Genomic DNA, 27785 nt, shown 5'->3' on the forward strand with positions numbered 1-27785 from the left:
TATATAATAAAAAGATAACATGAATTATTCGTGTTTCTATATTTATATTGTGTTATAATTTATAAAGATACATGTAACACTAAACGTAAAGTATAGACTCCTTTTTTTTCTATTTTAATCATTAAATGCAAACAACATAAAATATATAGATGCATACATAAATATTTTATAATTAAAAATGATTTTAAGTAACATACGAGTTTATGATCTAAAGATAATCTTTTACATTAATTACCAAAAGAGCAAGTATAAACATTTTATCACATTTTGAGATTGACTTATTCAGAGTATTTAATAAATAAATATTGTTTTGTTATCTACAGTGCTATATACTAAAATTTAACTTCACAATTTTAGTGCTTCGATTAAACAATAAAATAATTTCAAAAGCTTTTTGTTATATGTATATATAACAATGATCATATTACATATAATGATATATATAATAATCATGAATCTGGCATATTTGTATAAAATCTAGAAATTTTTTGCTTTCTGAATTTATATATATAAGAAAATACTTTATTTATATGTGATAAAATAAAAAAAAACTTGTATGCTACTTACTTAATAAAATAAAATTTATTGCAAATATTTTTTATAATTTCACTTTAACTTATTATCTTGAATATAATTGTATTTATAAGTCTTTAGAGAGATTTTGATTAATTTACTTCTCTCATTCTCTAATAATCATATATTTATAAGTATGTTAAATATATTTCTGAGAAAATTAACTTATTTGATTAACATTAATTTTTTTTGAATATGTAAATCTTGATGTTATTTCTTCAATGTTTAAAAAAATTGCCAATTTAAACAAATATAAAAAAATTAATTTATTCTATAAATTTTTTTCTTGAAATAAAGATTGATTTATGAAGTATTTTTTTAATATATATGTATCGGTATCGCATTTAAATGCTATGTTTATATAATGTATGTCAAATATTAAATTGATTCTCAAAATGAAAATATATTACGCGGTATATTATATGTATCCGTGTGTGTATATGTATATGTGCGTGTGTGTGTGTGTGTGTGTGTGTGGGTGTGAGAAATGTAACAATCTCTCTCTATTAGCGATGATAAAAATATCATTATAAATTGTTTCACTTAATGTCTAACAAATCGCACAAATCCGCCCGCGGATTGAATTATACCACAACATTGTGTTTAGTCGATTATCTCGATACTTTCATCAGGTACATCTTCTTCTTGCGCGTTTCTTAAATGATGTTACACACACAATCATTATATACGCCCTTATCATTACACTAGCATATTAATCATAACGTTATATATAATATCATATATAATATTTTTCTAACAAATATTATTTGATATATATTTTTGTTGTCAAATATAAAAATGAATAAAGTTACGTTTTAAATTTATAAAAAGAAGTTAATATAACTTACTTCGTTTTTAAGAAAACGAAAAAACGTAAAAGATTTTTTTTTAACTTACTAAATTTTATACTTAACTTGACTGAAATATATATTGTAACTAGAAAATACGTATTTAAAAGATATTTTTTTCATCAACAGAGAATATTTACAAGTTATATTAAAACTTTCACATTCTTTCAATTTTTCGATAAGAACAGAGTTCTGAAAATTAACTTCCTTTATACTTGACAAAAACAATATATATTACATAAGTATATGCATTTTATAAATTGAATCATATAAATTAAATCACCTGTAATATGTATGACATTGCAAGATAAAGAATATGTTATTATTTAAGATATAACGAATAGAATAGAATAATTTGAATTTTCATATATCTTATCATATAAGATCTAAGATATTCTGATGCATAAATACATTGTATTTAAGCAACCGTTTTGTTGCTTAAGATATAGTGCTCAAAAATTTTATTTAATTTAATTATATTTGGCAATTAATATAACTACTATATGTGTGTGTATCCCAAAAGTATTATTAATATAAAACTGATATATGGTAAAATTTATAAAATATTTGTTATTTTTATGTGTAATATATTTGTAATTTTTATTTTTATCACACACATATACGCACATGAAATGTAATTAAATCATAAGAGAGATATTATTGATTAAAATAATATTTTTTAAATATTTTACGAGACATTAACTAATTTTTTAAGAAATACTTTTACTTTTAATAACTTATAACTTGAAAACTATTAATATATTTTTCATTGTATTTACATATTTAAGAAAAAAAAGAAATCTCTTTTTATTAAAAAAAATTATAATTTTCAATAATGTTATTTGATTTTTTTCTCTTTTAAGGCACTGTAATGTTAATACAAACGAGTATTAACATATTATATATGAAGATTATTTGAATTAAAGGCGATTTTTGATAAAATAAGTAATTTACTTTTGTAAATCAAAGTTATGATCATTGCAACTTCTGTGACTAAATCGAGTCTTAAAGTCCTTCATCATTTTATCTAGCGAACAGTCATCGAGATATCGTGAGGTAAGAATTGAAAAATTTGGCGGCGCGGCGTATCAATGTAATCTTCATAATACATTCGATTAAAGCCTAAAAATGTTTCTTAATATTCATGTTATATATAGCATAACTCTTAAAATTAGTTTATAAATTATAACAATGTTAACAAAATATTTAGCTTACAGTGTATCTAAACATTAAGTCTAGATTTAAGTCTAGATCATGGTATATATTTCCTAGATCATAATATGTACCTAGACTTCCAAGTACATACATGCATGTACAAACATACATACACACATACATGTAGATCAGTGCAAGCCGGCAAAACTTAATGTCTCTGCGATAACGCGCGCTTGAAATATTTTTTATTTGCCATATATTTTATATCAATTTTATATCATAATACTTTATACTTATAATTCTTTTGCAAAACTGATTTGGACTCTTTCATTTATTAAGATTCTCTTTAATAGAACGTTAACCAAAAATAAAGTAGCAATTTAGGTATTGTATATAGGTGTTGTGAATTCAAATTTATTGTTCAATATAAATCCTATCTTCCAATAGCCAGTATTTAACAAATATACATCTATGCTTGCCGGCACGCATTGCTCTATAAATTCTTGCTTAGAAGTAGACGCTTATTTTGCATTTTCATTATTTCGAAATCGAGCCTTGAAAAATGTCATCCTGTTATAATACACATTCATAATTATTTGGCTTTTTATATTTAGTAAATGTACGTATTTATTAATCAAACTATTTAAATAGTAGGTATTTATTCTAAGGCACCATATTATATTAATACACTTGTCGCTAAAAGACGCGACGCGCGAGCATAACTATCAACAAAGTTGTCGATAGAAAGTCTGAGGCCATCCCAAATCTGTGGCTCTTTCGTACAACATTAACAAGTGAAAGTCTTCAATGATATTTAAAAAAAAAAGATGTCACGTAGACTGGCATATCACGTTTACATGTGAAGATTCTGCTGATAACCTTCGACTTCGTTGTACATTTTCTTGATTGGATCCTTTGGCAAATAGTTGTTGACCGCCGGCGCAACTTTATTGTTGCCAATGCCGTTGGCTAGATGCGCTGCACCATTCTGCAGCATATGTACTGTCCCGTTTACAGTGCCATTTTGATAAATATGACCGTTCTGATGAATATGCTTCATATTGTTCAATACGCCATTAGAGATAGCGCCTATTCCTAATAAATAGAAGAAAAAAAAATGAAAATATGTTAGCGCTAACACAAAAAGACGCACGCATATATATATTAATGACATATAATGATTATTATTTGTTATTGATACATTTTTGTTGAGAAAAAATTATCTTCAAATGATCTCAAAAATCTACAAAAATTAACAAGTGCAGTAGATCTGAAATATCCTGTATATATATATATATATATATATATATATATATATATATATATATATATTAAATAATTATACCTTGAGCGGTAATTCCATTAATTTTTTTCGCATCGATCCCGTTTCCAATGTGATTAGACACGCCGTTGACCATCCGCTTGATAACATTGTTAGATGTGGCACGTTCAGTTTGATCGGTCACGGCGTGTATTCCGTTTGGGTGACCTTCGATTGTCGGCATATCTGCATCATGGAGATTTTCCTCCTCCTTGCGACGTGCCCGATGCATCAGCTGATACAACGCAGCGGCAAAATCCTGCTGCACGCTAGGCACATCCGTATCTCCATCCACCTATCCAAAAGATAATAATCACATCGTATTTTGTATAAAAAATTGAGTGTAATCTTATTAATCTCTAAAATAATCGTATGATTTTTTAGCTATAACGGAGATAAATAAAATTTTCCCTAATGATCAGGAAAATGTCTTTTTACAGGAATTTACACAATGCCTTTTTACGTTAATCGTCGCGTCGATTAAAATGTTACAAAGTAAGGATCATTTAAACGTACAATTATTAAACGATTGTCGTTGTCCAGTGTTTTCAGCATGGGAAGAGATACCTCGCGAAAGAGCTCCAATCTTTTCCTAAATGCCGAAACACTGTCGTCCAGTCTTCCTCTCCCGAGCTGCAGCTTGGAGCAATCGAGTAGTACTAGCGGAGGTTCTTGTCCAAACTATTAATCATACGATTTATCAATGATAATAATTATGATTTGCCGTTTCATGGTGTGAAATGAATAATTTTACCTTGCTTTCGAATTCTTGCACTTGATTCAAGTCTCTCGGATATCCATCCATGACAATACCATCCGTGTCTCGATTGAGAAGGATCTGTTGCTCCACAAGTTGCATCACGATGTCATGCGGTACCATCTCACCCGAAACGATGGCGTCGTTCACAATCATATTCGACGATGCCATTGTTCTTAACAATTCCCCGATACTTACGTGTATCCAGCCTGGCATATTGCGAACGGCTTGGGTGCAAAGAGCCGCTTTATTACTTCCCGGTCCACCTAACATATGATATTACATACATGATGTATAGGATAAGTCAGCAATAAGCTTTACGATTGATAGAGTGGAAAAAAAGAAAAAAAACATACGAATTTGTTCAATTTGTTGATTAATCAATTAATTGACTCATCAATTTATTAGATATTATTTGAGTCTTGGTGTTATTAAATTTTTATTATTAATAAAAAACATGTTTAACGATGCCTTATTTTCTATGATTTTGCGATCTTATAATTTGCATCAGATTTTTACCTATCACCCAGATAAATGCTGGTAATCCTTTTCTCGGTTTATTCGCGGTTTTCAATGGCGCATTTATGTGTACCGGCGATTGCGTCGTCATAGATGCTACGACTTGTTGCTTCGGTAGCGGTGGACTCGTAATCGATTCTTTTCTCCTTTCCACTTCGACCTAAGAACAATGAGGCAGCAAAATGTCAGACCATTAGTCGACAGAATCCGTCAAAGAACACTGTAAAAATTTAACGTAAGCTTACCTCGGCTTCTAAAGATTGAGGTATATCTTGATCACGATTCTCGCCGCTTGACATGCCGAGAATTCTAAGAACGGCATCCCGAAAACTAACATAGACCTCACTCGGATTACGCTCTCCATTTACCTACATATAGAAAATTTTTATTTCTGTTTATATAAATGTAATAAATATACACCAATTTTTAAGCGTAATTCATAAATTAGACGCTTGAAAATTATTATTATCGCCGTAATAACATCAAGAGAATTTGGAATGCATCAATAGCAAATTTTCTTTTTTTTTTGTTTTACCTCAAGTAACATTCCACTTTGATCAAAATATTCCGCGACTGGCATGACATTCCTGTAAAAATTATGCAACTCCATTCTAGCCAATCCGATGATGACGTGACCGAGTTGAGCACCGAAATCAATTTGTCTTTCCAATACTTCTTGTCTCCACGATATAAGAATGACGCCGTTGACGATTTTTATCTACAAATAATATTACATGTATATTGATGTTTAAATTGCTATATCATTGCTATATATTGTACATAATTGAAATTAGGGAAGACATAATATTTTAATTTATTTTTTTTAATTAATAAGAATATCTATTCATAAAAAAGACACTCACTTTTTCGGCATATTCCACTACGTCACGCATATTTCGCGGATATCCGCTTACAAGAAAGACTTTGGCTCCCGGGGACATTTTTATCTCGAGCATGAGTACTTCTGTGACAGTCTTACTACTAAGTTGTCCAAAATCCTGCATATCTACAAATAAATAAATAGTTGAAATATGTTATATTGCATACGAATATATAAACATTTATCTCTTAGAAAGTATTTACAAAATATGATGTCGTTATTCGAATGAAAAGATTGAGATGATTAATTTATATGCTCTTAGAAATCATGCGATATATAATTTATACTGCACACGCACACATATATTTATAAGTGTATAATAATTTCAATATTTACGATTATAATATATGACTATATAAAAGAAAATTACAAACCATTCCCTAGTGCATATTGTTGAAGAAGATCCATCATGTTGATATGCGTTATTCCCTTTTTCTCTTGTATCAAATTGTCGCAATATGTCACCTTACCACTACCGGGACCGCCTGTACGAGATAATCGTAGAACATAGAATATCGCGAAAAAAATCGTTTTGTAAATAGTACTTAACTATAAATATTCAACGATATCAGATTCTTTCAAGCCACCTGGTCTCGTATAAAAATACAGATTTACGGAAACAATATAGATCACTGTATCCCCGATTATGCGTAGAAAAAGCAAAGTGATTAATACAAACCAAGGACAAATATAACGGGAACTTTTGGTATTTCGAATTTAACTGGACCAACATTTTGCTTCGGAAAATGTCCATCTGGTGGAGTTGCCAAAAGACCTGCCTCGCCTCTCCATCTTCCTGTAGCTCGAGCATCGCTTTCCTCGAACACCTGCGATCCATGTTGCTGATCTGAAATATATTAATGTGTTATTTGATAAAAAGTATTAATATTTATACGCATCACAAAGATATACGATTCATTTTTAACATAGAGATTTTCGCGCACCATTCAGACAATTTATTTATTTTAAAAGAAAAATTAGACAAAGCATCTTTTATTAAAATTGCCTTTAATAATTTTATTTAATTTTATTAATTTTAATTAATTTATAGCATAATTTTATTTATAGCGTATCACATCTTTCTCTCATTCTCTCTCCAACAGAAAATTTGAATAAACATTTTTATTGACTAAAATTAGAAAAATTTTGATTTCAATTAATGTTAATGCTTCTATAATAATTACAACGTATGTATATAAATAATTTAAAAAATATTGACTGTTTCAAGCTCTATTTACCAATTTACAAAAAAGTCTAATTAGTATTCTACGATTGCAAAGCTGATATATTATATTACATAAGGATGCGCTTGATAACAAATATTACTTCGCAATATTTATTATGCATTTGCTTTCCGCTTATCATTGTGTATAAAGTGACTGCTATATCGATAACATAACTTTAGTCTATACATTCGATTCGCATTCTGTTGATTACGTTGCGTGACAAAACCGAAGATAAAAGTGGACGCCATAATATAAAATATGTATTGTTGCACTTGAATGCATTATTCACTATGTGACGCACGTGACGTCAAGTTAATCACTTCGATTTATAAGTCAAATATTTATAATCTTAAATATTATCGTATATACAAATTCAGATTTGTTTTTATTTGCGTCTTTACCAAGAAAAATATGAAGAATCATCATATTTAGATGAGAGTATGATATAAATAAAGGGAATCACACTCTGCACGGGGACCGAACTCTGATATGCTTCTATTTAAACAAAATTCAAAATGTTGATCAATTTTTATAAATATAGAAATTGATTACAATATATATGCATATATGTAAGGAAACAATTTCTTTTCACAAATAAAAATATTTAGCATTCTTCTTGTTCTATCATTTTAAAAAGACATTAAAATGTCTAAATAGACAAATAAATGTATATTTTAATAGATAAATTTTTGTCGAGTATTTGAAAATAAAAAAAAAAAAACAGTGAAAGATCAAATGAATGCGTATATTCAAACTTATATTGATTAATCCGAAATATATGGATCTCATAAAATAATTTCATTTTATATCTAGTATAGAAAATAAAGAAATATCTTTAGTAAAGAAAATTAATATTTCAAAAAAATATAAAAAATGTATGCCAAGCTTTTTTTATGCTAGCATTGAATCTTCTTGCCGACAAAGAAACATTTTTTCATTGATTGTTAAAGACAAATATATTTTTGTAAGATAAAAAATGTATTTAAAATTAATAATTAATAATTATTTTTTATCAATCAAATGTGATTTTACTATTAAAAATTAAACAGATCGAAGAATGTAATGGAAAAAAAATATTATACTAACTATATTGTGAAAATACATACAGTATTTCTCTATATTTAATTATATATTATATGTTATATATTTTTTATTATTATTTAAAAAAAATTCTATTTTTTATAGATGTTTTATACATATATGTATATATATAATCTTTTTAATTAGGAATATTTTTTTGCGCCAAAAATTATATACAAATTTTTAAATTAGATATTTTACTGCATATTACACTGATAGGAATAATTCAATGCGTTTAATGTATCTATTGTTTGAATGATGTGTAAAAATATGGAATTTTTAATTTTGTATGTTATTGATCTTTTAATATGTATTATAAAAAAATCGCATTATTCTATGTCTATTCATTTATTAATAACATTAATTATTAATAACGTTATATTATTAGTTAATTTAAAGTTAATTAATTAAACTATACAGCAGATATATGCTGTGAATTGAATCGCGTGTATTCCCTGATAAGTTTACTACGACGGCGAGGAAAGTCTTTCTGACCGTACGACAGTGTCACTTCTGCAATATTGATCGTGATAATATATTCACGATAATCATAAATGTTATATATTATTGCGCGTCTTGCGTTCAAGTTTTTTTCATAGATATTAAAAATGAAAAATTAAAATTCTCAGAATAGAGAAAGTTTTGATTTGATTTTGAAAGAAAATATTCTCTTAACGGCACACTTTTGTTTCAATTGCAAAATTTTAAGATTATATGTGTTTTTAAACAAAACAAATTTATTTTTAACCAAATGTTGTTTTTGTTATATAAATCGGATTCTCTTATCATTTCATGTACAAAAATAGTAAAATTAAAATATCAAAAATATTATAATTGCTACTTTATAACTCATATATGAATTATAATTTATTATACTTATTTTTATTATCAATTTTTTTTTATAAAATGTTTATTTATTAAATATTACATAAAATATGTAATAAATATGTAATATATAATAATGATATATTTTGATGTAATTTTACTTTATTACTTTTAATACAGAATAATAAATTGATTGATTGAAAGTCTCCTTTTTTCAAACAAAGACACATTTAATATTTTCAAAATGTTTATTAAATTAAAATATGTAATTATTAGATCAAAATTGAATTTTTGTTATATTATTCCGTACGTTAAAAGATTGAAACATCTCGGATTATTTGACTAGAGAATCTCCGTGAAATCTCCGGAGCTTGCTAACTTATACAAAATAATAATTAGTTATTCGTGTACTAACCAGTGTCAAGGCAGATGCCCATAGTAAGTCGTTCGAGGACAATCCTTCCACGGCCATTTACATTCACATGCTTCTGGCAGATGAATTCATCCCTGCTTCAACACGCGTGAAGTTCTGAAGAACCATACGCAGTATGTGACCTCACGAGACTTTCACATTAGTGACAAGTATTCAGCGTTTTATTATTCGACGGTTTTTTTAATCGATTTTTTGTAATCGAAAATTGCCTCGACAAATGTACACTAGTTTAATTGTCCAAGTTCAATTCGATTTTATCCGTGGAATTTAATTTTCTTCGCTACAAAGCGATGCCCTAATGACGGAGGCGTGTGCACCTGCCACGTGTTGATTCGCGTCGAATCTATTCGACGTAACTTCCTTAATAAGCATTTGAGAATAAAACCAAGTAAAATCACTGTCCACATTGGACTTTCAAAAATTTATCCGAGGAATCCACAACAAATCATTACAATCATCTTCATTTCAAATGTCATCTTATATCATGCGCGACTCTTGGATAAGAACGAGGAAATTGCGAGCACCCTGAAAATCATATGTCGTCAATTTTACAATATATGTATAATTTTTGAAAAATTGTAACTTTTGAATATTTGTTCTTGAATGTATAATAGATTGTCCGTATTAATAATATATATTTTTGTATTTATACATACTATATTTATTTTTAGGAAAGTTTAAATTGGAGCACGGTGCATTTTAATAACTATTGTTAATTGTGTCAAACAAAAAAAAAAAAGAAAAAGATATTATCATAATGAACGAATTACTATATTTATTAATTACAGAAAAATCTTTGTTAAATTATTGTAAAATAATAGATAATTAATTATTAAAAACTTTAAAACAAAATCAGATAATTATGTATTAAACTTTTTGAAATCGTTTTTAAAAAAGAAAGAGAAACGTAAAAAGAACATATGAGAAAAAAAATAAAAGAATTTTGTCTCTTTCCTTTTGAACACATTAAAACAAATTTTGCTTATAACATTTATAAGTAAAATAATTATATATATTCTTTTTGAATAACGTTAAGAAATCTTTTCATGGAAAAATCTTTACTTGTCTCTTTACTAACATATTGGCAAAGCTAAAAGTGTATCCAGTCACAGAAGTTTTTAACAAGTACGCAAATTATTTAACGCTATATTTAATGACCACTTTTTTATCATGTAATTTTTTTAAGTTAAATATACACGTATATATTCTACAATCTTTCGTCGTAAAATAATCTTTCGTACCAGCATGAAATTGTCAAATACTATGTAAAGCTATACACGATTATATTTTCAACTTCTAAATGATAATGAAACGCAATCAGCTATCATCCAACTTTTTCCAATAATAACATACAACGGACTCTTGATTGCAATGTTAACGGGCTTTGCGTCGAAGAGTCTCTCTACACATTTCGCGGAAATCTTCGATTTTTATAAAATACACGGATCTCCCCGTATATAAAATTAAACTGTAAAGTGAAATGAGATCTTTCATTGCATTCATTCCAAGGGCACAATACCGCGAATAGATATCGAATAGCAGTTAACAAGAAGGCGGGAACGCGCAAAATTGCAAGATCTCTTTCGATTGCATTACCTTATAAAAATGCGAATGCGATTATTATACCGGGATAAATGAAGCACCGAAAACTTTCGAGTTCAACGATCGATCTCTCATCGATAACGAAGATAAATTTCACACGTTTTCCTTTGAGTCAAAGGGAACCGATTATTACACATCGGCGAACTCGAAGGATTGGAAAACACACTCCAGCTTCCCGTTCACCCAGAAAGACCACCGGCTTTGCGTCGCGCGCGACAACACAAACGACTATGAGTCACGACGCTTTTGTGCAACCGAGTTTTTACGCCCTTAGCTTTCTTATACAACGCGCACGATAATGCTATAATGATTTGTCAGGAACGAATAGAGGTCGTGCTCGAGTGGTAAGAACCACTTGTCGTCATGGATACGGCGCAAGCGCCCCGATTCTTTTATACCCTCGTGCATGTACTTTGCATATAGCCGGAATAATGGACGCGCGAATACGTGTGAGTGAAGCCGCGTGTATGTATGTACGCGTGATGGGACGTAATGTGGAGGGTTCAATGTCAAGTTCCCTGCCGGCGTGACTGTTCTCGAACCGGGGGTGCGATGAGCGAGTGAGCAGGCGGGGAACGCGGATAATAATGCGTTCAAATATCATTTGCTTAAATTTCGTTTGCTTAATTGTCATTACTACGTAATATTAGATAATATTGTACGATAAGAGAAAGAAGCGCTCTAGAAAAAAGCAACGTTTTCATCATTTCTTCACCCTTCTACGCTTCCCTCTTTGAATCCTCTCGTTCGTTTTCTACGTATTTGTCTTATAGCTTTATATAGATCCAATCAACGTGAAATAATTTACAACGCAAAAATGTATAATTTTTAATAATTGTAAAGTAGCTTATGATAATTTGCTTCGTTGGAAAATGTAGAATAGAAATAGATCGCCTTCTGCCGCAATAAAGAGTTTGCAGTCGCTCTTTTATAACAAAATTGCTAATTTGCGCACTTATATGTATATTTTCGTGGGATCTGTCAGAAGAGTGACAGCTGCAGTGATAGTTCGTCCGGGTACTACACAGGAACAAGAATGTGTCAGGCATTTAACGCATGGGACTAATACGAAATTTATGATCTCGTTTTACAATCGATCGAAGGAGGAATATATAAGAACCATAACAAGAGAAGGCATTCGCAATATAAAAGAGTTTAGGAATCGTCTAAATTCCATATGTGTACCTCTCTAGCTCTATCTCTGTCCTTTCTCTATACCCGAGAATTAACTATAGCCATAACTATGCTCGAATGTTCTAGCTAGAATTATTGTAACGTAAGATATTATCGACGAAGATGGCCTTTCTATAAAAATTCATCAATTGATAAAAATTTGTTCGTACAAACTCACAGTGTTTCTAAATTAAATTATTTACTTAAAATTTATGTCGTATCTTTTTATTGATCTCTCTCCATCTAAATCTAACTGAATAATATACTGTTACACACATATTGCATTGTGGATATGTATGTAATTAGATGCTGTAATTTTAGAAATTAAAAACTAAATAATAGTTTTAATTAAAAGGAAGGAAATGGTAAAATAAAATGGTTTTCTTTCTTTTGATGAAATTAATAATCCTTTTATATAAAATCTTTTGATAAATTAATAATACTTTTACATAAAATAAATCATTTCATTATCCTGCGTATAAGTGTTAAGGTCGTCACAAATTGAATAATTTATGAGATATTTCATACATTCCGTGCTAGTACTTAAACATTCAATCTTCATGTCGATCATGATTAGCACGATATCAACATGAAGATTTAACGTTTGATTATTAATACGTTTAATTTTATAATTTCAATAATTTCGATCCTTACATATATTTATATTTTACATAAAATTTAATTAATACAAATTTTACGCATCAAGATAATATAGTAAAAAAAACCAATAAAAACTATTAATATTTCTCAGAACATTTACATGCTTATGGGCAATAGATATTCGACTCTTCGATTGAAGATTGACATATAAAATATTATATGCTGTATGATATTCATTATTTACTTTCCATGGATAATAGATAGTATCAATACACGTAGATAATTGATCTGTCTCGATATGACACTTTTATAATTTAAAGACATTTTGTTAATAGATGAGTGCTAATCCGAACAGCACAAAAGGGCCAAAAGACATCTTAAAGATGTTTAAAGGATAAGAGACATCTTTAAATTATTTTTTAGACATCTTTTACAGACATGTGTTATCTGGAAAGTTGATACACATACTTTTTTTCATAAAATAATATATTATTTAATTTTTATACTTTTACATTTAATTGATCTTTATTGATTATTCGCAATACTCTCATTTATTTAAACCACAATATTTAATATAAAGATCAGTTTATCTTTTAGGATTTATTTTTATTTGTAATCTATATCAATAATATTATTAGACATATCTTTAAAAATGTAATTAATATACTATTGCTGAGTATAATTTTATAAATGATATTATCACGATAAATAATTAATGATGATATATAAAAAATTGCCATGTAATTCGGTAGTAAGTAAAAATTAAAGATAAACGCCGATAGGACAAAATTTATAGCTGTGAGTGTGCTAAATTAGGAAAAACATTAAATGATTATAGGTATTGAATTTGATGGAGAATAGATTAAGCAAATAAATTAAATAAAATATTTGAAAGCAAATGAATTAAATAAAATATTTGAATATTATAAGTGGGTGTTTTAATTTTAAAAATAATATACATTTATGCATAAGTAAAAAAATTAATAAGAAAATATATTTTCGTAGAGTATAAAAAAGTCATTCTCTTTTTCTTCTTGTTTTCTTATCAGAGCAAAAGGGAGAAAGAAAGAGAGAGAGAGAGAGAGAATGTATTTTTTATGATGTATGATGAAAATTTATATTCTCTCTATATGTTCATAAAAATTATTTTAATAAACAATTTTATATGTCATATATACAGAAATTTTGAAGATGTAAATATAAAAGAAACAAGATAAAATTTATGCAAGGTCGCATAGTTTTTGTATTTTATACACACATAAGTTGGTTTTTTTTTATAAATAAAACTACATTATTTGCGGTATCAATAAAAGTTAAATCCACTTATGAAATCCGCTTTGAAATGCGATTTTAAATCATTATCGCATGTTTTAATAATAAAATAGAATCTCAATGAGAAATACAGATCGAAAAAATGTATATTAGATGTCTATAGACGTCTATATATATATATATATATATATATATATATATATATATATATATATATATATATATATGTCTAATAGAAATCTAATATTTTTTTCGATCTGTATTTTTCTGAGGTAAATCTTCAGGAAAGTAACAAATTTCTAAGCTGCACTTTCTAACGTAATTAAATTATGAAAATGCATATGAATTATTACAAGGGCATATATAGATAAGTGTCATTTTCAAGGTATCACTTTAGCATAAAGTACGCTGGCAATATAAGACCGATCGACTCACCATGAATATTTAACAATTACCTGTTATCGGTTCTGCTTCAAGAAATTATATGCTTATATAAAGCCATCTAACCCACTTTACTACGCTCGACTGAATGTATAGAAACGTATGTCAATTTAATTGGAATTTAACGAGAAACTGATGTTTCATGACATATAACTATCAAGAATAATACAATAGTTTCATCCAAATGATATAAACCTATATTTCTTACTCATTTGAGCACAATGACGTAATTTATAATATTTGAAGTCACTGTGTTTATATAAAAAATAAGTAAGAAATGACAAGCTGTCTTTGTAAAGAAAAGAAGAGATACTTTGCGCGAAAAATTTTTCAAATTATAGATATCAAATAATAAAATTTTCGTTAGTAATAAAAACACAGTATAAAATTCTATTAAATCATCAATAACATTTATGATAATAATATATTAATATGCAAGAGTAATATATTTTTTTCCAATTTTTTTCTTTAATAGAAAAGAGAAGCTCATTTTTTTAAAGCACTTCTACAACAAAATATATTTTTTAATTACTTATTTCTCGATAGAAATGATTTGTTAAATAAATAAATATACTTCAAATATTTATTTGCTTCCTTCTGTTTTGTAACAACGATAATGATGACGATTTCATTAAGTATAAATAAGTTAGTACATTATAGTATACAAGCATACAGGATAAATTATTTCGTACGACAGACTGACATACAGCTGGTTCAATCATAGACTCTTGCATAATTCTATCTTGTCGAATTAGAAGTGACGTGGCCGTATTTCCGTATATTAATATATTTATATTTTGATAATGCGATTCACAGAAACTTGTATGCGCGTAATTATTCATTGCTCCGCCAATCATAAATCGAATTAGGATAAAGAAAATAGATTATATATATTGTATACACATGTAATATTTCTCGTCCATTAAAGCATTAAATATTAAGAACTAAACGACAAAAAAAAACATTAAAAAACAATTAGACTGTTTTACAATCCACACTAAAAGAGAAAGAGAGAGATGATTGGATGATAATTAAATATTTGGGTTTTATGCTCAGAATTGTCGGAATTAGAAACCAATTATTGATGCCTGATATGTATTATTCTGTCTTTGTGTGTGCTACTCATCAAATATCAAGTAAAAACAGAACAATATTGGACGGAATCAATTTTAAATTGCTCCTATTTCAATATACATTCATATCACATAATTTATCTAATGTAGAATAACTGTAATTAATGTAATTTTTACGCAACATGTCTTTTATATCAGATCCATAATATATATATATATATATATATATATATATATATATATATATATATATATATGTATGAAAATACCTGTGATTTTCAGTAGACATGCTGGATGACGATTCAAATGGAAGGAATAAATTAAGTTTGCAAGATGCAACAAATTTCTAATTCTTATATAGAAATTTTGATTATAATTTCGAAGATGATAGATTATAGTTTCGCATATTTTCTAAAGAAACTCAAACATCGAGGACAAAAAGAGGAGCTTAATTCCAAGATCAGAATAATACTGTAATAAAAGTTGAATAGAAGATAATGTTCCTCAGAGATAGGACAGTAGCTTGATATAAAATTTTCTAAAGTTTCGATATATATATAAGCTCAAAAATTAACTAAACAAGATACAATTATTAAAAATAAAAAATAATACATATATAAATGTAAAAAGATAATAGAAAAATATTATCATAGAAAAAAATGTATAGAGCGAGAGTAAAATTCGCACAATTTCTCAACGTTTATGTCAATATTCAATAGAGTGTTATAGTGTTATAGAGAAAAAACAAGAGACCTTGACTTTTAAAGAGCTGCAGATTGTTTAAATCACAATTTCACGCTAAAAAATATATACGCTTATTATGTAACTTGAAAAATATATGATAACAATTTTGAGACATTATTGTATTTCACAATTTAGTACAGATTTACTTTGAGATTTTATAATTTTGACCATGGATTCAACAACAAATATTTGTAGATATTGACTTTTATATGAATTAAAAACATTTCTATTTTATAATCACAATGATATTATTATAACATTTCTGCAGCTCTCTAAAGATTAAAAAATATATAGAATAAAAATTTGAACGCAGCACACATTCATAAATATATATATTTACTATCTTCTTTATAATTCAATTAGAATATTGTGTACGTGAGAAAAACAAAGATAAGTAATCTTTTAATAAAAATTTTTACCTGACAGAAATTTTAATAAAAATCGTGTTAACTAATGAGTTTTTAAATAAATTATTAAATTTCACAATTTTGAATCTATCTATTTATACAAAAATGCCCAACATAATGGAATGTGATAGTAGAATATGATAATTTGTGTCTACATTGAATAATAAGGCTATAATTATACGACATATCATCTCATTTAACATTTTCTTGCAATGTAAATCTGACTTATACTTTTCTAAGTTATGAGCAATTTATCAATATAAAATTTTAATTATAATTAACAAAAATATTGAAATTAACAAATAACTAATATAAGACATTATATATTAATATAAAAATTTATATAAGAATAATTTAAATTGAGAAGAAATTTTATTTTTAAAAAATGACGGTATATAGTGTTTTTCGGTGCACTGTGTGATGTGTAATCTAATTTCGTGCATATTGATCTCAATTGACAATTGATTGATTAATCGATCACGACGATAGATCGACAATTAATGTTCTTCTATATCTCAACTCATTTATATTTAAGACGGTTTTCGAACTAAACGATTAACAATGAGACATTAAGCGCTATACATTGCGCACGCGTTTCATAATTTTCAATTATATTGTTCAGGTAATACATAAGAAATATCATCCCACGGATGACGATAAAGGCCTTGCTTTAATCTCTTCTGGTCCATATAATGACCTAAAAGAAAAACTTAGTTAGAAATTAATAATGTTTATATTATCTCTTTATATAATAAAGCATATAACGCATAATATAACATGAATGAACATAATAAATAAATAAATAAATATATGCGTATATATAACCATACCGATAAATCCTATACTTCGACCAAGGACGAAAAGGCTATTTATGGCACCTATTTCAATATATTCTTGCGCCTCTTCTCTCGTAAAACTACCACTGTTTCGTAACATATCGACGAAGGCGCTGGCGATAATTCCATCTACATTAAGAATTAAATTAGGCTTCTTGCTAGTCGTTATTTTCTCAACCTCCAAGGCATATTCGACTAAAGGTTTGGCCGGAAAATTCTCCAACACAAATTCCTTAATGAGCTTAACGCGCATATCAGGATTATTAATCGATTTAACACGATGACCGATACCCATAATTAGCTTGCCCTTTTTACGCGTGTTATTTACAAATTCTTGCGGATGTAGACCGGCATCGTATGCCTCGGAAAACATGCGAGCCGCGCCATCTAAGGCACCACCGAAACGATCACCCTGCAAATTAATATCTTTTTAGAATCCGAGTATCTCTTGAAAAAACGTACATCTTTTTTGTTAAATGTTTCTTCGTACTCTTTACTTACAATTGTCAAAAGTCCAGAAACGAGAGAGCTGACCAAATCTTTTCCAGCGCGTGCGCAAACGATGGTATTGTGAGCCCCGGAAACAGCTGGACCGTGATCAGCTGTCAACATCAACGACATTTCGAGAAACTTACAGTAGGTTGAGGGTAAGCAACGCTGAAACCACAAAAGTGACACGACACCGCCAATGCCCACGTTTTGTTTCAGCACCTCAGTTACAGGCATACCGGCATACAATAATTCCTGCCCACGTTCGTCGCAAATAGATGTCATGAATGATGCAGGTTTACGTATTAAACCAAGTTCCTGTTTATATGACACATATTATACATGATTATTCTTTAATTATGTTTAAAAAAATGACAGTTATATGTGCAAAAACTGAGCTCAATAATAAATAGTTTTAATTAAAATATATGACAATGTAATAACAAATTAAAATATAGAAACATATAAATATAATAATATAGAAACATATAAATATATCATTATATAAATATTATATCATTTATCAAAGAGAAATAAGTTAATACAAGAAGAAATGCTTTGTTTACTCAATTTTATTATTACAAAAAAAAAAAAAAAGTTGGCCTAAACACATTTCACACACGAATTAGTTTTATAAATTTTATATCATGACTTTCTATTTTTTGATAATAGATCAATATAGATAAAGAAGAGAGATAAATTTGGATAATATAATAAATCAATATAGATACAGATAAAACTTACCCTAGCCCAATTATAATCCATTGGTACTGTTGGCGGTGGAACTTCGGGTTTCGGCACAACGGTGCCGTCTTTCACCAGTTTTTCATAAACGTTTTGTATGAGATCGCCGAGAGTATCGAAGCTATCCGGGACGTATGCACCAGCGGCCTTTAGCGCTGCATTTTTCGCAGAAGCTGTTTCAAGATTGGAATGCGCGATCGAGCCAGCATGACCAAATTGCACTTCAGAATTGAACATACTGGCACAGGTACCGATGCACCAGGCCACCAATGGCTTGTTGATCCTACCGCTTTTCAATGCTTCACATACTTCATATTCCTCGATGCCGCCGACTTCTCCAAGCAATACGATGAGCGCCGCATCTGGATTATTTTGATAACGCATTATGTGATCCATAAAGGTAGTTCCCGGATATCGATCTCCACCGATAGCGACACCCTCCAGTACACCGTTGGAAGCCTTTGAGATAATGTTATTTAACTCGTTTGACATGCCACCGGAACGAGAAACATAAGCGACGCTGAAATAATGTTTCTCGTAAATCAATTTTATCGTCATCATTATTAATCAATCAATTTTCGTATAAAAATTATTGTTATCTATACTACAGTATATTACCTGCCAGGTCTATACAATTTGCTATGCAGAATATTGTCCATCATTCCACCAGTATTACCAATCTTAAAGCATCCCGGTTTTACACCTCCCACAGTAGCCGGTCCGATTATAGTTACGTTTCTTCGTTGCGCCGCTAAGATCATTTTTCTAGTCATATTTTCAGGTATACCTTCCGCGATTATTGCAATTGTTCTGATTTGCGGAAATTGTAATGTTTCCATAGTGCTTTCATAAGCAGATCTTAGAGAGGCAAATGTGACCATTACATCCGCATCTGTATGCTTAGCCATAGCGTCTTTCATTTGTTTATAGACAGGGATAAGAACCTGTTCAAAAAAGAGAAAAACAATATAACCATCAATATATATATATATATATATATATATATATATATATATATATATATATATATAAAATTATTATAATAATTTTTTTAATATGATCTTTATTGGCTTTTTTTTTCCTTAATCAAAACTCACCTCTTTATGGCCCCAATAAAATTTTTGCTTGTGATCACCAGTGAACGGATAAACAATAGCAGCGACAGATGGCTCGCATCTTCGACAAACAAAATCGAAATCCAACATACTCTGTACAGCCCTTGTTTGCATACCCCAGATGATAGATCTAGTTTTATTGCTGAAAAGTTGTTTGTCACCGCTGTCCGAATCTACTACATCGATAGTTTTTAGTTTAGGTTGCTCTAATGGCAATTTATTCTTGGGCGGTGAAGATGGTGGTCCAACATCTTGTCCGGAAGGCAAGAGAAAGTTTGCGGTTGAGAATTCTTGAGCTTCTGGATCGGGGATCGGTTTCTTTCCTAACGCCATAGCACATATAGCTGTCATATGCGTCTCGGGACCGAATACATGAACGGGAATCCCTAGCCGTCTACCAACTTCCCGTATTATCCTATCAGGAATAATATATTTTAAAAACATTTTATTTTTTTTATTAATATCATATACGAAATTTCTCTCTTTTACCTTAAACCTTCTTGAAAATTAGGTCCGGCTCTTCTTACAAAAATTCTTATATCATGCTCTACTAGTTTAGGCTGATATTCCTGGAGGGCCTTAACAATGCCTTTAAATGTTGCAGCTACATTTGTAAAGTTAGCAATTCCACCTCCTATAATGAGTACTTTTCCATCATGATGCTTTGTCTTCGTCATCAAACTCAGGATGGTTTTTGCGTATTCGTAAGTTTGTTGTTCGCTAGGGGCACCTGAATATTCACCGTAATTGGCCAATTCATCCGCTGCACCCAAATCGCAAATTGTGTCCGAATATATTACAGACGCACCTATAAGAATCGATTATAAAATAGTATTTGACACATAAATAAGCCACGAAAGAATGTGCGAAAGAGCGTGAGTATTATATGTGAATCTACCGACCACCACCAGCAACCATTGTCCATATGCGGCCGTTTGGATTAAGAATCGTCAATTTTAAACTGGCGCCCGATTTAGCATCCAAATCAGCTATATAGGCTTCCTCTGGATAAGCATCCCTTCCAAATGGCGGTGGATAATCGATTTCACCCCAATCCGGTTTACATATGAAATCTGCCGTAGTATCTAGCTTGGCTGCGAGATCAAGTATATAGATCGCGGAATCCGTTACTACCAACGGATTGATCTCCATGTATGTGAAATATAAATTAACATAAAGCTTATAAAGAGATTCTATGAATTCAGCAATCATCCTACATTAGAAATAGAAAACGTATATAAACAAATAAAAATATAATCAATTTGTAATCATTTACAATGATTATAGGCATCACTCACACTTTTTTATCATCCGTCACATTAATCAGAAGTTTATTAATCAATGTAGATCGATCGGGCAACTCGCTGCCAACTGGTATGTCTAATTTCAAAGCTTTAGCATCAACATCTCCAATATCGACACCTCCTTGATGATGAAATAGTATCGTGTCAGCTTTGCGATGAGAATAAATACAAATATAAACTTCCTCTTCCTGTAAATAGGTATAATATATCAAATGCTATACAAATATCAAAAATAATATATAAAATGGCATACATTTTTATGCTTGAGACGCGCGTATCGTATGTTTAGACAAACCATTAAAAAATCACCTTTCCAAAAAAAAATTATTACACAAGAAATGTTTTATATACATTTTATTGATTGAACTATTTTTTCTACGAAAGTAATATCATAAAATTGACACCAGCATATGAGGAAATAAAAAATTATATATACCATAAAATTTAATTTGTTCATTACCACATTTCATTATTAAAAATATTCTATTTAATAACATGTACATAATACCATATTTTACATTTTACGTATTTGTATACTTTAATATATATGATGATCGGCCCACAAGATATTTTCAAACAAAATATTTCTAAAAACATAATACAATTATACATATATACATATATTAATACAAAGTTGATAATATTAATTAAAAACAGCAAAATCTTAACATAAAAAGAACTTTGCATTGTTAATATTTTCATTGTTGTATCGAATTTTATTTATATTTATAATATTTAAACACATTTTAATAATAATTTTTGTTTATATAGCAATCATGCCATTATTTTTGATTGGCATAGCAACATCAAAATGTTTTGTATTAAATTTTTTATTCGTTCTCTTCTTATTTAATGTATTATCATATGTCTTACAAACTTCAATTTCTCAAGTTTTTAAGATATACATTTAAAAAAACAACAATACAAAAGAATCTTACCGGTTTGTGCGGTACAAATGGTTCAATTATGAATGTTTTTAATTTTCCAGTCGCCTTGCCGACGCGTTGCTCCTTATTCATACGTTGCTCAACCCATTTTTGTACAGTAGGTAAATCTGCGTTCACTTTAATTAATCCGAGCTTTCCTCGACGCTTGATTAATTGATCCGGTTTTACGACTAATTTCTCCGTCTTAAGCCACGGATATTCATTGGCGATATCGATCCAATTCATATCTTCCGTAATAGGTACAAATCTACATTTCACTGCTTTTGTTCCAAAAGAAAGCTTACGATTAATTAAATCTTTCCCAGTCGCTTCGCGAATTGCCTTTGCTGCCATTTTCTTTTACAGTTCCTGTCAACAGATCAAAGTGAATAGATTTATATTATTATTCGGATATTATGTGTAGAATAATTCGGACAATCAATTGTTAAATAATATGAAAATATAAAAAATAATTTGTTCATGAACATTTATTTCAAAAAAAAAAAAATGATAAAGATTATTATTAATATTATATCTTTAATATATTTTTTAAATAATATAAGCTTTAATGTTAAGAATAATAGAGAAATAGTGATAATCATCTAAAAAATATTTAAATTGTATTATCTCTTTCACTCGACTTGCATAATTGATTACATGATCATGTGATCAACATGTACATGTTCAATGTATAATATTCCTTTGCGATAAACACAGACAATTTATCGAGAATATATTGAAAATGATAATATAGATTGAGAGATAGCGAAATCTCATATATAAAAACATATATATGTTTTTTATTATAAACTGATGCATTCTATGTATTGATCTTAAGAAAAGATTTTCGAAATTAAACTTACAGAATTTTCGAATAAATGGCTCTTTCAGTTATTTTTTGTGTTAAAATTTTGGTGATGTGAAATGAATATTTTAATACCTGTGAAAACGTTTGATTTCACGTCGCTATTCTCGTCGTCACTCGCGACAGTTAACTGTGAATTTTCAATGTGACCACGATAATAAGTAATATTGCCATATTCTCGCGCGATATCGCGAGATATCGTATGATTTTACGAAGCTTCTTTTTGTGCTGTTTTGTATCTCATTCTCCCTCCTCCTCCCTTCTCTCTCTCTCTCTCTCTCTCTCTCTCTCTCTCTCTCTCTCTCTCTCTCATAATTTATCTCACGTAATACATGTATGCATTCGAACATATAAGTCTTACTTACAAAGATGGAACAGAAAAAAAACTCATGTTACATATCTTTTGTATGACCCGCTAAAAAAATATATGATACAAACAGATAATTAATCATGCAATGGTATGACATAATGGTATTATTTAATGGCATTACATAATTTCAATTAATATTAAAAACAATTAATGTCTTTAATAAATTGCTTTAACAGTGTTATTAATTTTACATTATTAATTTTTATATTTTTTGTGATACCGTTAGTAGTTTATCGAGAGAATCCGTCTTTTCCTTGTACGTATCCCGTATAGCGGAAATGAATGAGGCACAAGGCTGACAATTAGTTATCTACATAAAATATATCAATTGCAATTACCTCTTATTGTACATTAATATGTAATTCCATCAAAATGCAGATTTTTTTGTTTGTAACGATTATCATATAATGTGCACGTAACTTCTTTTATGTGCATTTTTTCACATCACTAATACATTTATATATATATTGTACAAGGTCATTGCATATTATGATTGATAGTAAATGGACGACAATGGATAAGACGTGATAAAAAACATGGCCAACTAACATTATAATATCTATCGAAATAAATTCAATATTTTTTTTTTTTTGCCATTAATCGCAGATCCTTTTCTTTCAATACAGCGAAAAATTAATTTGATTTAGCATTTATCAATATTTATATTCAAGCAGAAAATCAAAAGCTTTTCATAAAAAATTGCGAACTAAAATCCTTATCGGAGATCTGTCATTCATTTTAATGCAAAAAAAATGCGATTTGATTAAAAAAATATTAAAGTTATAATAATTCTTTTTTTACTCGCATTCGATTGATTAAAACAGAATTTCAGAGTCAAAGCTCACACGCACACATATAAATAAACAGAAATTAATTTAAAACAGCTGAATCTGCACGATTAATATGAAATATTCGAACAATTACGTATCAATCAAAAGAAATGTATTATCATGTAGTATTTCGAACGCTTCAAAAGATTTATAATTTCGATTACTTTGATCCATGTGCGTTTATTCTATATATAACAGCCTTTTAACCATTTATTAATTTATTCTGTGTTCTTAAGTAGTTTTTATATATGCCTTCTTTTTTCATATCATCAACTAAAGAATAAAGACTAAGCATATTTTCTTTCCTTCGGCGAATAGAAATTCTCGAACGAAAAAGGAATTATTCTCACTCATTGGACTTTTAAAACATCAGTTAAAATGTTTGTTTGACCATAAGAATTTAACGTTGTTTCTTTTATACCGATAAAATCTGTTAAAAACAATTCCATCTTTATATATGTTATACCAACGTTATAAATATGAAATACATGTTCATATTCCTAATAGGTATCAAAAAATTCAAATTTTTTTTAGGCTTAAAGTTATAAAGTTAACATCTATACATATATATATACATACTTGTGTATGTGTATGTGTGTGTGTGTGTGTGTATGTATATCATACACACACACACATACACATACACAAGTATGTATATATATATGTATAGTATATATATATATATATATATATACATTATTATTATTACGCAAAACAATCTTCTAATGTTATCTACCTATGAAAGATAAGAACAAGTCACCCGATCGCAAATAAAAAGCCAAAATCTCTTTTTCTTTAGACGAGTTGCATCTTTAACGATTCTTGCTTGCATAATTGAAAATGTGGAATGTAAACGATTAGCATTTTAAATGATGTGATAAAACACTATGAGTAGAAACTTTTTAGTCTTATTATTAGAAACGTTTAATTATAATGAAACAGATAAAGTATATTGCACTTAACGAATAAATTATCAATATTATATCAATATTGTTAAAAAGAAAAACTTCATATATAACAAATAAATATGAAATAATATATTCGCAATTCTTTTAGATAAATTTTCCATAAGTAAGACTCTTGTACCTTTTAAATAAATATTAGGTTCTACTTATCACAAAATAAATTTCTTTAAATTACAGTTAATTATGTTAAGTGTCATTTCAAGTATTCTTCAAAGAGTCTTATTTCTATTATATTAAGTCATTAATATTTGGATCGACAAGACAAATGAAATTTTTGATAGCCAAAATTGAAAATTCGATATAATTCAAAAATTTAGTCATGTAAAACATATTTTCAATTTTCTTTCTTCAAATCTCAATCGAGTTCAAATATTTTTAAAATTTCTCTGTTCTAAATATTTCACCTTGATTTTCATTCGGCTTTACATGCGCAAAATAAAAAAAGATATTATACAACACTCTGCCTTTCACTCGCTTTCACTAACGTGATCACATGATCATTATGCAAATTAGTGGTGGGAAAGCAATGAGAGAAAGAGGAGAGAATCTTGATTAGAGATAAACAGAGGATCCGGTCAGGAAATTCGGATCTTCTTAAGTATAGAGAAACAGTCTATTTACAACGGGAGATCTTGAATAGAAGGACATTAAGAATGTCAAGAAAGAAGATAATAGAATATATCAATAATAAATGCCTAATCAATAAGATGTTTGAAAGTCTTGGAAACAATAATAATAAGAAAAAGACAATATTTGATTAAAATATTTATATATAATATTCTTTTCGCGGCTACACGCACACGTATTGTAACTATAAGATATTAATTGTGTGTGTGTGTGTATATATATATATATATATATATATATATATATATATATATATATATTTTTTCCCCTTTTTTTTTTTACTGAGCTAGTATAATCGATATCGCGATGTTGTATATGATAGGTATGTTTTTGTTCAAAAAATATTTTTTTATTACAATTTTTTTTACAAACGCGCTAAACTTGTATATAATAACATATTTGAAATTATTCGATGCTAATTCATACGAATGATCCGGATATCATTATTATTACTTTGTGTGCTGTAAATATATTCTTGAATGAAAAACTACGCGCGCGTGATTGTATCAGACGATAATAAAAATGTCAGTAGCGAGCAGAGAATAGTTTCGCGAAATTCATCGTAATACTGAACGCAAAAGAGGTTAGAAGCTCGAGATACTCGATATATAACAGATTTAAATATTATCTCCTTATCGGCAATTAATTGTTTTAACGTATGATTCACTCACAATTGACAAGCGGCGCAGCCGGCTTCGTAAATGCTGAAACTTTGGCAGATTTTGAACGATTTCGAGAGTGATACGAACGTACATCCACTTGCTCACACTGCCATGAAAAGATTACTTGAGATTCTCTTCTCGACTCACTCGACTGCGACAAGAAATATTGCCACAATACCGAAACGAAATATAACTTGGGAACTCGGTTTCTCGCGAGTGGAATAAGAACGAGCCAAGCGACATTGTGACTCGCATCGACTTTATAAACAATCGTTGTAATGCAATTAAGACACCTACAATAGAAAATGATAAGAATTTTAATTTTATTTCAAAGCGTTTACTCTAAAAATATCAGATTTCACGCTCTCACGTTGGCGATGGATGCCATTATATCGTTAATGAATAACTAGGACGTCATGAGCAAACGTCACATCGGACGATCTTTCCCATACCCAGGTCTGTTTTTTTATTAGCTGATTGTCTGCACTAGTTCAGAGTTTATCTCTTTCTCTCCATATTGGAAGGAGAAAGATAAATTCTGAATTAGCGCAGTCAGTTCAGTAAAGAACAGACTTTATGTATGTACAAATATGTGGAACCGTATTATAGATCTTTATTCCAAACATATCTTTTAGATTAGGACATAATAAAATATTGATATATCATAAAATAAAACAATTACAAAAAAAATATAAGAATATTTCCAACTACAATATTAGAAATAATAATTACAGCTATTTATCATACAATCTCACCAATAAAATAATGGAATTTAAATATATTATTTCTTTGAACATTGAATAAAATTTTTTTATCTTTTTTTATCTTTTATCTTCGTTTTGAACATGAAAATAATTTTTTTGCATTTAAGTCATTTTGAATATGAAAAGAATTTTTTTGCATTTAACACATCTGATCGCAGTGTGTGAAACATAAATAATATGTAGTAATATTGATATATACTTTTTATCTCTCTCGTTAAACATGGATATATTAAAATATTATTTTTCTTCCTTTTAATTTTTACATTGCAAAATTATTTACTATATTTACTATAATTATAAATTACATGAGAAATGCATGAATTTTTAATCTTTATGTCATGTTGTGTGTATTTGATGTT

The 27785-nt window shown here is 28.7% G+C and overlaps 2 protein-coding genes across 5 annotated transcripts; both read right to left on the reverse strand.

The window, feature by feature from the left end:
• Positions 1-2353: 2353 nt before the first annotated feature.
• On the reverse strand, positions 2354-11491 carry LOC126858160 (adenylate kinase isoenzyme 5). 3 transcript variants are annotated; one of them, XM_050608247.1, is made up of 12 exons: positions 11244-11491; positions 9600-10142; positions 6733-6900; positions 6428-6538; positions 6037-6179; positions 5709-5891; positions 5419-5541; positions 5174-5333; positions 4652-4920; positions 4414-4578; positions 3922-4192; positions 2354-3671 (listed from the first exon to the last, which is right to left on the reverse strand). In XM_050608247.1, the coding sequence occupies exons 2-12, from the start codon at positions 9619-9621 to the stop codon at positions 3430-3432; spliced, it is 1857 nt and encodes a 618-aa protein (XP_050464204.1). In that variant the 5' UTR covers positions 9622-10142; positions 11244-11491; the 3' UTR covers positions 2354-3429. The 3 variants fall into 3 exon arrangements, with proteins under 3 accessions (XP_050464204.1, XP_050464206.1, XP_050464203.1); XM_050608249.1 differs by having other exon boundaries at positions 9600-9960; positions 11214-11491; XM_050608246.1 differs by having other exon boundaries at positions 11214-11491.
• Positions 11492-17282: 5791 nt separating this feature from the next.
• On the reverse strand, positions 17283-26836 carry LOC126858121 (ATP-citrate synthase). 2 transcript variants are annotated; one of them, XM_050608174.1, is made up of 11 exons: positions 26672-26836; positions 22356-22712; positions 21412-21605; positions 21016-21326; positions 20603-20921; positions 20096-20528; positions 19617-19942; positions 18999-19518; positions 18267-18572; positions 17760-18177; positions 17283-17626 (listed from the first exon to the last, which is right to left on the reverse strand). In XM_050608174.1, the coding sequence occupies exons 2-11, from the start codon at positions 22695-22697 to the stop codon at positions 17535-17537; spliced, it is 3261 nt and encodes a 1086-aa protein (XP_050464131.1). In that variant the 5' UTR covers positions 22698-22712; positions 26672-26836; the 3' UTR covers positions 17283-17534. The 2 variants fall into 2 exon arrangements, with proteins under 2 accessions (XP_050464131.1, XP_050464132.1); XM_050608175.1 differs by lacking the exon at positions 26672-26836 and adding an exon at positions 23284-23437.
• Between the last annotated feature and the right edge of the window lie 949 nt (positions 26837-27785).

Source organism: Cataglyphis hispanica, chromosome 24 (assembly GCF_021464435.1).
Source record: "Cataglyphis hispanica isolate Lineage 1 chromosome 24, ULB_Chis1_1.0, whole genome shotgun sequence".
NCBI classification, from domain to species: Eukaryota; Metazoa; Arthropoda; class Insecta; order Hymenoptera; family Formicidae; genus Cataglyphis; species Cataglyphis hispanica.